This window comes from Corythoichthys intestinalis, chromosome 3, assembly GCF_030265065.1.
Source record: "Corythoichthys intestinalis isolate RoL2023-P3 chromosome 3, ASM3026506v1, whole genome shotgun sequence".
NCBI classification, from domain to species: domain Eukaryota; kingdom Metazoa; phylum Chordata; class Actinopteri; order Syngnathiformes; family Syngnathidae; genus Corythoichthys; species Corythoichthys intestinalis.
The window spans coordinates 36457085-36470686 of record NC_080397.1 but is presented as its reverse complement, the minus strand read 5'-3'; the positions used below and the strand labels follow the sequence as shown (position 1 = coordinate 36470686).

General features: G+C 40.0%; 1 protein-coding gene across 1 annotated transcript in view; it reads right to left on the bottom strand.

Moving 5' to 3' along the window:
- gnb1l (guanine nucleotide binding protein (G protein), beta polypeptide 1-like) overlaps positions 1 to 13602 on the bottom strand; it is a 40158-nt gene that overhangs the window by 7121 nt on the left and 19435 nt on the right. Inside the window, exons 5-6 of the mRNA XM_057832757.1 lie at positions 13406 to 13498; positions 2043 to 2258 (exon numbers count right to left, since the gene is read on the bottom strand). Coding sequence (XP_057688740.1) covers positions 2043 to 2258; positions 13406 to 13498 — 309 coding nt within the window. The remainder of the gene's footprint in view (positions 1 to 2042; positions 2259 to 13405; positions 13499 to 13602) is intronic.

Below are 13602 nucleotides of genomic sequence, written 5' to 3'. Positions count from 1 at the left end.
TTCTTCTGGTTTGATTTTGCAGTTTTAACTTTTGTCAACACACTGCTTACTTCAACCTTGAACTTCATGCTGTTCTGTCTAAACCGGAAATTCGGAGCTAAGATAGCTCCACCCATGTTTCGCTCAGGAAAGTTGTCTATAATATTTCCTAATATAAGATACATGCTTTGGGTCAAAAGGCTGACTATTTCACATTTGAGTAACATTAAGAGAGAGAGCCTTGTCAACTGAAGGCTTACTGTCAAGCCACACTTGATTTATACTGCTAATCTTCTGTTGATTCTGGTGTTCTCTGTCCAGTCAGAAAACTTTTTCTCTACTCCCTCTTGGAGGAACCTATCAATGTTCTGTCACTACACTGAGTGACCGCCTCAATATACAGTATGTCTATCAAACCTAAGTTTGTAAATCCTACCATCCACCCCTGCATAGTGTAGTCCAAAAACATAAGCTCACAAAAAAACCCGGATGAGAAATGGTAAATTCTGAAGATGATGCTTTATTACTACAAGCATACTCTACAACGGTAAGATCATACAATAGATAAAGGCACTTGAGAGCCATATGTATCACATTAACCTCAATTCCTGAAGAAATTTGTCTTTATCTGGCCATGATAAGGTAACTTCAAAAAACATTCAGCTTCACTAAATCACAACTACGCCAAGTTTTGTCTCATTTAGCTTTCTCTTCATTTCACAACTTGCAACATTTATCTGGCTTGCCAGCTGACTCCGCAATTGGGGCCATGTTAAAGCAGTAATTCATGAGGAGTAGGATACTGTGGCACTTACAGCCTCCTCAACCTTTATTGCAGCTTCCCACTGTGTCTACTGTTCCCTTTACTGCAGATGTGTTTTTTGTTTGGTTAAGGGGCCTCCAAGGTTTTGATATTTTTATTACCTCTCAGGGGTCGTCCGTCAGGACCTGGGGCCCGGGTACGCCACCCAGCAGTTCCCTCTCTGCCCACCCTCAAACGACTGCCACACAAAAATACTTCTGTGGGAGGAACTGAACATTGCTGTCTGGACTTCACACTGAGCTGCACTTAGCAATAATTTAAAAGCCCCCGGTGGATGCTTTTGCTCTCCGTGTGCTTTTTTCCTGTAGTTTTCATCCTGGATTACTAACTGAACCAATATTTTGTTGCTTAACCTAAATAAACAAAATGAGCATTCTTTTCATCATTTGGTATAGCAAACAAAATCCACAACAGTATATTTACAGACACATTTAAAGAGTGAAACAAAAACAAGGATTTGCAACTATTTGTAATTCAAGCATTCATTTGTGAAAAGCCTGGAAAGAAAAACACCCTCCAGTGCACCGGAGTGTATTCGATCAGCTTCGGGGTCCTCTGATTCATGGGGGTTGGCTCTAAAATGGAAACGTTCCCTTTCGCTCATGAAATTGAGAGAATATATGGCTTGTAATGAGGCGTGAGATCTCTGAGGCGTTGACTGTTACGTAAAATGAATTACGAGTTCCACGTTCAAGTGATATTTTGATGTGTTTGCCTCGTTATTGTATTAGTGAAAAGTGTGGGCGTCTGCGTTAAGGGACGAGTTTTCGTTATATTTTATCCAAGTTTATTTTAACTGCTAAATTAAGTACTGTAAGCAGAAAGGAATGTATTATGATTGCAAAGTTATCTTTTTTTAAAAATCTACTGTTTTCAGATTGCGTGGCACAATAATAATATCATTCATGCCTAATGAGTAGTATGTGAGTGGGTGGTTCAAATCCTGAATGACATCCAACCAACAGTTGATTTATAAAGGACCCTCCGAAACATTCCCAGTTCCATTGTTTGGGTTTCACTAACTCATGGAAATGTATTAATTGCAATTGCTTGCCAACCGGGCGGGAGAGGATCCAGCTCACTCATGACCCTAATTAGGATAAACAGTATAGAAAATGGTTGGATTTGGAATAATTTACGTCCGTCCGTCCGTCCGTCCATCCATGTTCTTCAACACTTACTTTACTGTGGCAACAATAACTTAAAATATTACTGAACATTTATACGAGCCTCCGCTAACCTGCAGGTTATTCTGCTCATCCAGGACCCACGAAGAGAGTTTTTTCTCTGAAGAAGCCGATATGCCCCTCAGACTTTCTGGGTCGAAGGTCAGGCACATGACAGGCTCAAGGTGGACTTTGGTTTGACTCAGCTTCGACCTCTGGGTTATGTCCCATAACAACAGTGATCCGTCCTCATACCCAGCCAGCAAGAGGGGTCCAGGACCTGACTGTGGCTAAAGGTGAGACAGGAAGATAAGAAAAAGAGAGAAAGCTAGTGAGGATTCAGCAGGAAAAGAACCTTACCGGCAAAATGGCCTTAACTGCTGTGTGATACTGGAAGCCAAGCGGAGCAGAGGTTATCTAGCTGGAAGCTTCTGCTGACACCCGCAGAGCCACTTTGGGCCCCATTCATCAGTCTGCTGTTCTCTCTTAACAACACTCCATTACACCACAACTCAATTTACTGCTCCTCTATATTACTAAGACAAAGTTTGGTACTGTTGTATCTTTCTCAGAGGTATTGCTCTTTTCTGAAGCATTCTGTTTGGTGCCCAAAAATGTAGTTCATTTGAATCATCAACAAGTATTCATATGGCAAGAATTTTAAACACTCAAAATTTCATTTGAAACTTCTGGCATAATGTTTCACGTTGCTCTTGAACTATCAGTTTATATTCCTGCAGTGCATTAACCTGTCCTCTTTATTTAGAATCAATGTATCATATTAAAAAATATGATCATCGCCAAATGTACAGTAGCTGAAGTAGTAGTGGTAGTTTTCGATCACTATTTCACCACAGAAGAAATAGTGTTCTGTGTCACAACCTGTGAAATAATTTCCAGTAAAATATTTGGATGACAAGTACTCTTAACTCATTGGCTGCCACTGATAGCAATAGATGTCCAATCCATTTGAACTGGTGGGATGGCGGCGGATGAACCAAATGGAATGGACGTCTACTAGTTACAAACTAATTTAAATTCACAGTGGAGGAATGAAAAGCACCATCGTCAATGGCACTGAGAGAGTTAAATGTGAAGAAATGTAATGATGATGAAGTTACATCCCTGAATAGTTAGCACTCAATGATAACCTCTTAGTGCTTCCTGCCTTCTTCTAGTAAAGTGTGTGTTGGATCAGACAGGTAGAGGGGTGGTGCAGAGTTGCAAATGCACAGAGCCTGCAAATTACTTCAGTGAAAGAGAATATACAGGTGAGGTGATAAAAAAGCTGGGCTTTTCACATCCCTCTTATGGGGGAAGAAAGGACATGAAAAGGTGAAAGTTGAGAAATAATAGTGATAGAGGCGGCACATACAACTTGTGATGTTTCACCATGAACCTTTTTTTTTTTTGGGTGTAAATACCACAAACATCAAGGAAGTTGGAACACATTTTTCCTTAACATCACTACATATTAGACTTACGACTACTTCACAGCATAAAAATGTGCCTTTAAATGACCAGAAAAAAGGAGAGAACCCAAATTTTTTCCATATGTGCTAGACGGGGAAGATATTTTCATTCATCTTCAAGTCCTCCTCTCATTAACACAAAATATTTCTCTTCAACTTTTAAACAAATTATAGAAAGAGTCATGTATTCCCTTCAAACACATTATCCATGGTGAACACTAAGGGATTAAGCTAACAAATAATAACAAGTGAAAATCAGCAGCCCCTGCTTGCCACCAGGGTCAGGGCTTAGCATTTTAGAGTTGGGGCCCACCGTTTCACTAAAATGTAGGACCTCATTGATTGACGATGTTATGGGTCAGAGGTCAGGGAACCCTGGGTAGACACCTAATTCATTATATCCTACACAGGCTTTTCTATACGGGGGCTCTCGTTTGGAATGGGACTGAAGCTATGGGAGAAGATTCATCAGAACACAACAGCTGGAAAGATGGATAGTGACTTGTTGGAGCCACAAAACAAAGTTACATTGGACTCGATATGGAATCTACCGAATGTGTCAAGCAGCTGCATGCTGAACTAATGTGTTGATCCAATTAATTGACTGATTGCAAAACATAATTAGAGGTTAGTCGATTATCAAATTTATCATTTGTGTGAGCTCTCCATATGACATTAAATACAGTTCACGTGTTTAAGAACACCTGCACAGTTTAAAAATGCAAGGAAATACAGCCTTCCTTTAAAGTGGTCAGCAAACAAGCCAACAAAGAAAATTTGTTACATACAGTGCCTTGCAAAAGTATTCGGCCCCCTCGAACCTTGCAACCTTTCGCCACATTTCAGGCTTCAAACATAAAGATATAAAATTTTAATTTTTTGTCAAGAATCAACAACAAGTGGGACACAATCGTGAAGTGGAACAAAATTTATTGGATAATTTAAACTTTTTTAACAAATAAAAAAACTGAAAAGTGGGGCATGCAATATTATTCGGCCCCCTTGCGTTAATACTTTGTAGCGCCACCTTTTGCTCCAATTACAGCTGCAAGTCGCTTGGGGTATGTTTCTATCAGTTTTGCACATCGAGAGACTGACATTCTTGCCCATTCTTCCTTGCAAAACAGCTTGAGCTCAGTGAGGTTGGATGGAGAGTGTTTGTGAACAGCGGTCTTCAGCTCTTTCCACAGATTCTCGATTGGATTCAGGTCTGGACTTTGACTTGGCCATTCTAACACCTGGACACGTTTATCTTTGAACCATTCCATTGTAGATTTGGCTTTATGTTTTGGATCATTGTCCTGTTGGAAGATAAATCTCCGTCCCAGTCTCAGGTCTTGTGCAGATACCAATAGGTTTTCTTCCAGAATGTTCCGGTATTTGGCTGCATCCATCTTCCCGTCAATTTTAACCATCTTCCCTGTCCCTGCTGAAGAAAAGCAGGCCCAAACCATGATGCTGCCACCACCATGTTTGACAGTGGGGATGGTGTGTTCAGGGTGATGAGCTGTGTTGCTTTTACGCCAAACATATCGTTTTGCATTGTGGCCAAAAAGTTCAATTTTGGTTTCATCTGACCAGAGCACCTTCTTCCACATGTTTGGTGTGTCTCCCAGGTGGCTTGTGGCAAACTTTAAACGAGACTTTTTATGGATATCTTTGAGAAATGGCTTTCTTCTTGCCACTCTTCCATAAAGGCCAGATTTGTGCAGTGTACGACTGATTGTTGTCCTATGGACAGACTCTCCCACCTCAGCTGTAGATCTCTGCAGTTCATCCAGAGTGATCATGGGCCTCTTGGCTGCATCTCTGATCAGTTTTCTCCTTGTTTGAGAAGAAAGTTTGGAAGGACGGCCGGGTCTTGGTAGATTTGCAGTGGTCTGATGCTCCTTCCATTTCAATATGATGGCTTGCACAGTGCTCCTTGAGATGTTTAAAGCTTGGGAAATCTTTTTGTATCCAAATCCGGCTTTAAACTTCTCCACAACAGTATCTCGGACCTGCCTGGTGTGTTCCTTGGTTTTCATAATGCTCTCTGCACTTTAAACAGAACCCTGAGACTATCACAGAGCAGGTGCATTTATACGGAGACTTGATTACACACAGGTGGATTCTATTTATCATCATCGGTCATTTAGGACAACATTGGATCATTCAGAGATCCTCACTGAACTTCTGGAGTGAGTTTGCTGCACTGAAAGTAAAGGGGCCGAATAATATTGCACGCCCCACTTTTCAGTTTTTTATTTGTTAAAAAAGTTTAAATTATCCAATAAATGTTGTTCCACTTCACGATTGTGTCCAACTTGTTGTTGATTCTTGACAAAAAAATTAAATTTCATATCTTTATGTTTGAAGCCTGAAATGTGGCGAAAGGTTGCGAGATTCAAGGGGGCCGAATACTTTTGCAAGGCACTGTATACATATACAGTGCATCACAAAAGTGAGTACACCCCTCGCATTTCTGCAGATATTTAAGTATATCTTTTGATGGGACAACACTGACAAAATGACACTTTGACACAATGAAAAGTAGTCTGTGTGCAGCTTATATAATACAGTAATTTATTTTCCCCTCAAAATAACTCAAAATATAGCCATTAATATCTAAACCCCTGGCAAGAAAACTGAGTACACCCCTTTGAAAAAACGTACATCCCTAAATGTCCAAATTGAGTACTGCTTGTCATTTTCCCTCCAAAATGTCATGTGACTCGTTACAGGAGTGCTGTCAGCTGTAAGGAGTCAAATGACATTTTGGAGGGAAAATGACAAGCAGTACTCAATTTGGTCATTTAGGGATGTACGTAGTTCCCATGTGGTGTATTCACTTTTTTTTTTTTTTTTACCAGGGTTTTAGATATTAATGGCTATATTTTGAGTTATTTTGAGGGGAAAATAAATGAACTCTTTTATATAAGATGCACACAGACTACTTTTTTCATTGTGTCAAAGTGTCATTTTGTCAGTGATGTCCCATGAAAAAATATATACTTAAATATCTGCAGAAATGGTGTACTCACTTTTGTGCTACACTGTATACAGTGTTGTTAATAACGGCATTAGAGTATAACGGCCTTTCTAACGGCATTAGGTTTTTCAGTAGTGAGTAGTCTCATGAATTACTTTTCCCGTCTTTGCAATGCAATTACCATTACTGAGGATGTGAACGGGTTACTACAATTTTGTTGAATGAAGCACTAGTCTTATTTTATCACAGCTTCCTGGGAGACAGCAGAGAGGGAAGCGGGGAGGACGGAAGGGGATGGTGACGCTGTTGCAAACGTGATGATGATTGGCTAAGTGGCTTGGAGCGTGAGCATATTCCCGTTCTAATGAGCATTAGCATTGAGTGTGCAGAGCTTCAACTTAAACTCTCGGGCAACTTTTTTTTTTTTTTTTTTTACATACAGTTCGTGGCGTCCAGTTGGGTACAATTAATTGAAAATAATGTACTATTTTCCTGATGCGTGTGCATTATCATCATCATCAATTTGGCGTTGTCCTTGTAGACGCTACAATAATATACAGTACATATAATTATTAATTACCAAAAATAGTCACTTGCCCTAAACTTTTCTTGAATGACGTATCCATCACTTCCCATGGGCTCCCCACCAGTGGAAGGGGCCAAAGAGGTCGAGTGCATGGTGGGTTGGGCGGCAGCCAAAGACCCCCAGATAAGAAGCTAACTCTTGGGACATGGAATGTCACCTCTCTGGCAGGGAAGGAGCCCGAGCTGGCGTGGGTTCTGGTACCAATCCTCTTGAGAGAGGTTGGACTCTCGTCCACTCTGGAGTTGCCCACGGTGAGAGCCCCAGAACAGGTGTGGGCATACTTATTGTCGCCCAGCTTGGGGTTTACCCTAGTAGAAAAGAGGGTAGCATCCCTCCTCCGCCTTCGGATGGGGGTACAGGTTTTGACTGTTGTTTGTGCTTATGCACCAAGCAGCTGTGGACCCACCCCCGTTCTGCGGGGGGCTTCCAATGCTCACATAGGTAATTACAGTGAGACCTGGAGGGGTGTGATTGGGAGGACCAGCTCCCTGTGTGCTTCTGCAGTGGCAGACAGGAAAAGACTTCAGAGGGTGACCAACACAGCCCAAAAGACCATCGGCAAATCCCTGCCTTCCCTGGCCAGCCGAGAGACATAGTCTCTCCAGCATGTCCTGTGTCATCCCCAGGGCCTCCTGCCGGTGGGACATGCCCGGAACACCTCTCCAGGGAGGCATCCAGGAGGCATTAAAACCAGATGCCCTGCCACCTCAACTGGCTCCTCTCAACGCGGAGGAGTAGCGGCTCAACACAGAGTCCCTCCCGGATTACGGAGCTTCTCCCCCTTTTACAAATATATTCTAAATTGTGATGATCATCTTTGGCTTCAGAAAGTACCCTAAGCCTTGAATTTAAATTGGATTCATTCTTTAACTCCCACATCTAGCCAAACCAGTAGTTTTTTTTCTCCATAAACTTGCATAAGGTGATACAAAGACCATGTAAACTGTGAATTCAAAGATTTAACTGTAGACTGTCAGTCTTTGCAAATGTTCTAAGTTATTATAAATACTCAAGTAGCAATGAAATGGTAATGTTCAGTGCCCACGTGGAAATGAGTATTTTGGCCATAATTGGGTGCATTTATATTTGATTGTTGAAATGCACATTGTTCCTCTATAGAAAAAAAGATAAAAGAAAGTGATAAATACAGTGGGGCAAATAAGTATTTAGTCAACCACCAATTGTGCAAGTTCTCTGACTTGAAAAGATTAGAGAGGCCTGTAATTGTCAACATGGGTAGACCTCAACCATGAGAGACAGAATGTGGGGGGAAAAAACAGAAAATCACATTGTTTGATTTTTAAAGAATTTATTTCCAAATTAGAGTGGAAAATAAGTATTTGGTCACCTACAAACAAGCAAGATTTCTGGCTGTCAAAGAGGTGTAACTTCTTCTAACGAGGTCTAACGAGGCTCCACTCATTACCTGTATTGATGGCACCTGTTTTAACTCATTATCAGTATAAAAGACACCTCTCCACAACCTCAGTCAGTCACACTCCAAACTCCACTATAGCCAAGACCAAAGAGCTGTCGAAGGACACCAGAGACAAAATTGTAGACCCGCACCAGGCTTGGAAGACTGAATCTGCAATAGGTAAAACGCTTGGTGTAAAGAAATCAACTGTGGGAGCTATTATTAGAAAATGGAAGACATACAAGAACACTGATAATCTCCCTCTATCTGGGGCTCCATGCAAGATCTCACCCCGTGGCGTCAAAATGATAACAAGATCGGTGAGCAAAAATCCCAGAACCACACGGGGGGACCCAGTGAATGACCTACAGAGAGCTGGGACCACAGTCACAAAGGCTACTATCAGTAACACAATGCGTCGCCAGGGACTCAATTCCTGCACTGCCAGACGTGTCCCCCTGCTGAAGGCAGTACACGTCCAGGCCCGTCTGCGGTTCGCTAGAGAGCATTTGGATGATCCAGAAGAGGACTGGGAGAATGTGTTATGGTCAGATGAAACCAAAATTGAACTTTTTGGTAGAAACACAGGTTCTCGTGTTTGGAGGAGAAAGAATACTGAATTGCAACCGAAGAACACCATACCCACTCTGAAGCATGGGGGGGTGGGACATCATGCTTTAGGCTGTTTTTCTGCAAAATCTCCTTCCATCAGCAAGGGCATTGAAGATGAGACATGGCTGGGTCTTTCAGCATGACAATGATCCCAAACACACAGCCAGGGCAACAAAGGAGTGGCTTCGTAAGAAGCATTTCAAGGTCCTGGAGTGGCCTAGCCAGTCTCCAGATCTCAACCCCATAGAAAATCTGTGTAGGGAGTTGAAAGTCAGTGTTGCCCAACGACAGCCCCAAAACATTACTGCTCTAGAGGAGATCTGCATGGAGGAATGGGCCAAAATACCAGCAACAGTGTGTGAAAAGCTTGTGAAGAGTTACAGAAAATGTTTGGGCTTATTGCCAAAAAAGGGTACATAACAAAGTATTGAGATGAACGTTTGGTATTGACCAAATACTTATTTTCCACCATGATTTGCAAATAAATTATTTAAAAATCAAACAATGTGATTTTCTGTTTTGTTTTTTTTCCACAGTCTGTCTCTCATTGTTGAGCTTTACCCATGTTGACAATTACAGGCCTCTCTAATATTTTCAAGTGGGAGAACTTGCACAATTAGTGGTTGACTAAATACTTATTTGCCCCACTGTATCCCTACTTTCATAGATGGTGCAGGTGCACTCAGCGTAAGTGGATTTGCCAGTCAGCGCAAAGGTTGACTGGGGTTTTGGAATTTGGCAGACTGTATTTCTAATGTTTAACATTTGCACAACATCAATACCCAATTTTTTCACTTTATCCAAACTATAAATGCATTAATTACGGTCGGTGAAAATAAAAGAAACCAGTGTTTCCTAAACAATATTTACACATCAGTCATGTAACTCCACAAATCGTTTTGTTCTGCTGCTGTTTCTGTTAAGAATCCTCAACGGCCAGAATGGCACTGTTTCAACATAAGGAACTAATACTTTCCTAGCAATGAGGCATCAAGTGATGAGCTGAGAGTGATAGATATCTGTATAGGAACATTTCCTTTTCCTCGCCAGCCTAGGTTCACAACAAAATCCTTGCAGATGATACATCACTACTGTTCCCTAGGCCGAGCCCAACATCCCAAGTTAAGTCAAATTCACATGTGTAGCCACTTTCTTCCCACCCTTTCAACGCTCTCCTTTCACAGCAAATTGGACCTATATAGAAGTTCTGTCAGTTTCAAGAAAAGGGCAAGGAGCGTCAGTGTATGGCCGTGAGTTAAAGCAAGAATGAGAGATCAAACTAGAATTATTTTTAAATTGTCTTTCAATTCTGCTTCCCGGTGACAAAGGTTGAGAAACCAACAGTCTAATGTGAGCCCAGACGACTTTTTTTTTTTTTTTTTTTTTTTTTAAAACACAAATCCAAAAATTAAGGTTTTGAGTTAAAAAAGTTCCATGGGTTTTGTCTGAGTAAGAAATACAAAGTTTCAGCTTAAATCATTTAGAATAGGTAGGGGCATTCAGCTTAGACGATAGTTGGTATGTCATGTCCTCGATGACAAAGTTATAAAATAAATTATTATTTAGTTCATAATGCTTCCTGGCGTTAGGCATTGATCCAACTAATCATAAACAAGAAGATGAACCTAATGAAACCACAGGATGGGATTTAACTGACATAAATTAAACACCAATGTAAACAAATTCGGTGTTCTGAATTTAAACAAACCAAAAAAAATAAATAAATAAATAGATAAATATACATATATTCAGTAAATGTTAATCAAATGGATGGTATCTGGAGTTTATTCAAACAATTTTTCAAAACAACCTCCCACAAAGCTCAAAACTCAACACATCAATTGTTAACCATCAAAATAATTACAGGGACTCGTTAATTTACAAAACAGAAAGAAAACTTGTGCTGGGATCAGATTAGATGTACAGCTGCAGGCTGATATATGACTGAGAACCCCCAGCCATTCCAAACACTCTAATTACAGTGTTGGGACTTTGCAAGTTGAGAAGAAATGCTTGGAAAAATGGCCCAAGACTGGCTGTCGGGCTCTAAATTATGTGCCACGTCTTGTGTGTGCATTTTTGTTGACTTTCTTGTTAGTGCACCTTGTTATGGGGAAATCAGAAAGACGCAAGTAGGTATAAAAAAAATTCATTCAGTAAAACAGCCCTCCATCATGATTAAAAAAATAAATCCATGAAATACGCTACTTAAACACAACTTAGGCATGTTTTTTTTCTCAAATACCTTTTTAATATGACGAGGAAATAAATAAAGCGGGTAGAATCTTCGGTTCCTCATACAGGTATACAGAGTAAACCTTCCCTCAAACCACTGCTAGTTCATAGAAAAAAGTAATGCATTCGTCTCTCATCCCTCGTTGGCACTGAACTTGTGATTGACATACAGGTAAAACAGTCTAGCTTTCGAAAAGGAAATAATGTCAGAGCCCCTTTAGCCTATCAGCCACCCACCCACCCTGGCATTGAGCATTCAATTGACATGGCAGCAGGTCAGATATCGTTTTTTTGCATGACTCACAACTAGGCATGTGCCGGTATGATATTTTGACGGTACGATAACCGTGAGCAAAAATACCGCGGTTTCACGGTATCACGGTATTGCAGTTATAGCTCCAGAAAATTTTGAGATGTATGGGTTAAAAAAAAAAACTTTTTTCCATCAAACAGGATTTTTTTTTTCAGACCATGGTTGCAAATTGGAACATGAATATATTGTTAAAATAAATAATCAATAAAAAAATATTTTAAATAAAATTAAACTAAATATAACTTAGACTATAATCACAGCCACAGCTCAAGTTACTCAAGATTAGAGCAAAAACAAAAGAATTTCAATAAAAAAGTAAAAACACTTCTGAATAAATTTTTTTTAGAAATTTATACTGCATGACTTTTTTTTTTGAGGGTGGAAAAGCTTAAGTGAAGTTTCGCCATTTTCAGCCACTGTGTCAACTCTAGTCTACATGATGTCATGCCTTTGTGTTAAAAAGAACATAAAGAATTCATAAGTTGCTTAAAAATGTATAAGTTAGTTAAAATGTCAATATTGTTGTGGAAAGGTTTCATCTAAAAAAATAAAATTAAATTAAAAAAACATTGGGAGTGAGACCTCTCCTTGATCCAGCGAACGTGGATTTGTGCTTAGGGCAAGATCATCTTTCACAATTAGCGATCTTTGACGCTATCCCTTTTTCCCCTTCATTCAAGCGACTCAAGCTTGTTTTCTCACTCTGCGGCTGTCACACTCAACAAAGTTGCTCTCCCAGGTAAGCCTAGGCTAACAATCATCTTTGTAAGCTTTTACTTAGTTTTTATATTGAATTTGAAAGGAAAATGTGTGTTTTGTTTTTGGGGAACTTTTTCCATGGTGCTACTCACATGGAAAAATCTAATTGTACAACATTTTAAATGTATTCATTTTGTATATTACACTTACCACGATTTGAGAGCTCAATAAATTGAAGAACAGTATGCCTTATATTTGGAGTATTTGTTTTTGGGTTAGCTGACTGGCTAGCCGATAGCGTCACTTTTACACACAGCAACAAACGGGAGGAGGTGAGCGCTGCTGCGCCAAGCCGCTTCTGGCTGCATTTTTGACACAAGAAAAATAGCGAATACCGTACTACGGTCTGACGGAAAATTTTAGTGGTTTTGAAACCGCGATATTTTCACACCACGGTAAACCGTGAAACCGGTAACCGGCACATGCCTACTCACAAAATTCAACTTCGTCAGCCAGTGCAAAAAATTGACAGTATGCACTAAATACAAAGAGCGGTTGGCAAATTGTGTAAAAAGAAAAACGTATCACTTCTACACGGTATGGTGGAATGTGTTTTTTCGACAACAGTGTCATTGGGGCAATTTCGGACTTTTCATACGACTATGACACTGAGTACCCATGAAAAGAAAGCTGCGACAGAGAAAGCTGTACGAGTAAAAAAAAAAAAAAACATATTGGGACAGCTGTCAAGCTCTTTATTTTCTGAGACATTTTTTAAAAGCAAAGATTTCTTCAGAGTAAGATTCCATTCAAGCGCAAGTATTCAGAGCAAGGTAATGAATGAAAATAATCTGGTGGGGTCAAAAAATTGTGAGCACCATTGCTGTTGAGGGTTAGACGGTTTGGTAACGGTTCGATTTTGCAACATGGATTATGATGACAGTTCTGTTCATATTGGGCACAGTAAGAAAATGCAACCGATAAAACAGTTTATCTTTTTTAAATACGGGAAAAGAACAAATTTTCATTTAGAAAAAAATCTAAATAAAAATGCATTTACTGTATACAACAGCACATCTACTGCATACTATCGAAATGTTGACCCTTTACAAAAAGATTGCTTAGAGCTTACCTGCCACAGCTTGACACACATGACCATCCCCAGTTTCAAATCTGGTACCAGGCTGCACACGATACTCTTACTGGGTAGCTCAACTATTTTAATCTGCAAAAAAACAGGAAAAAAAAAATATATATAATAACAATAATAATAATAATAATGATAAATGAATTATATTTGATGAGGCACATTGAACAAAACTACAACAA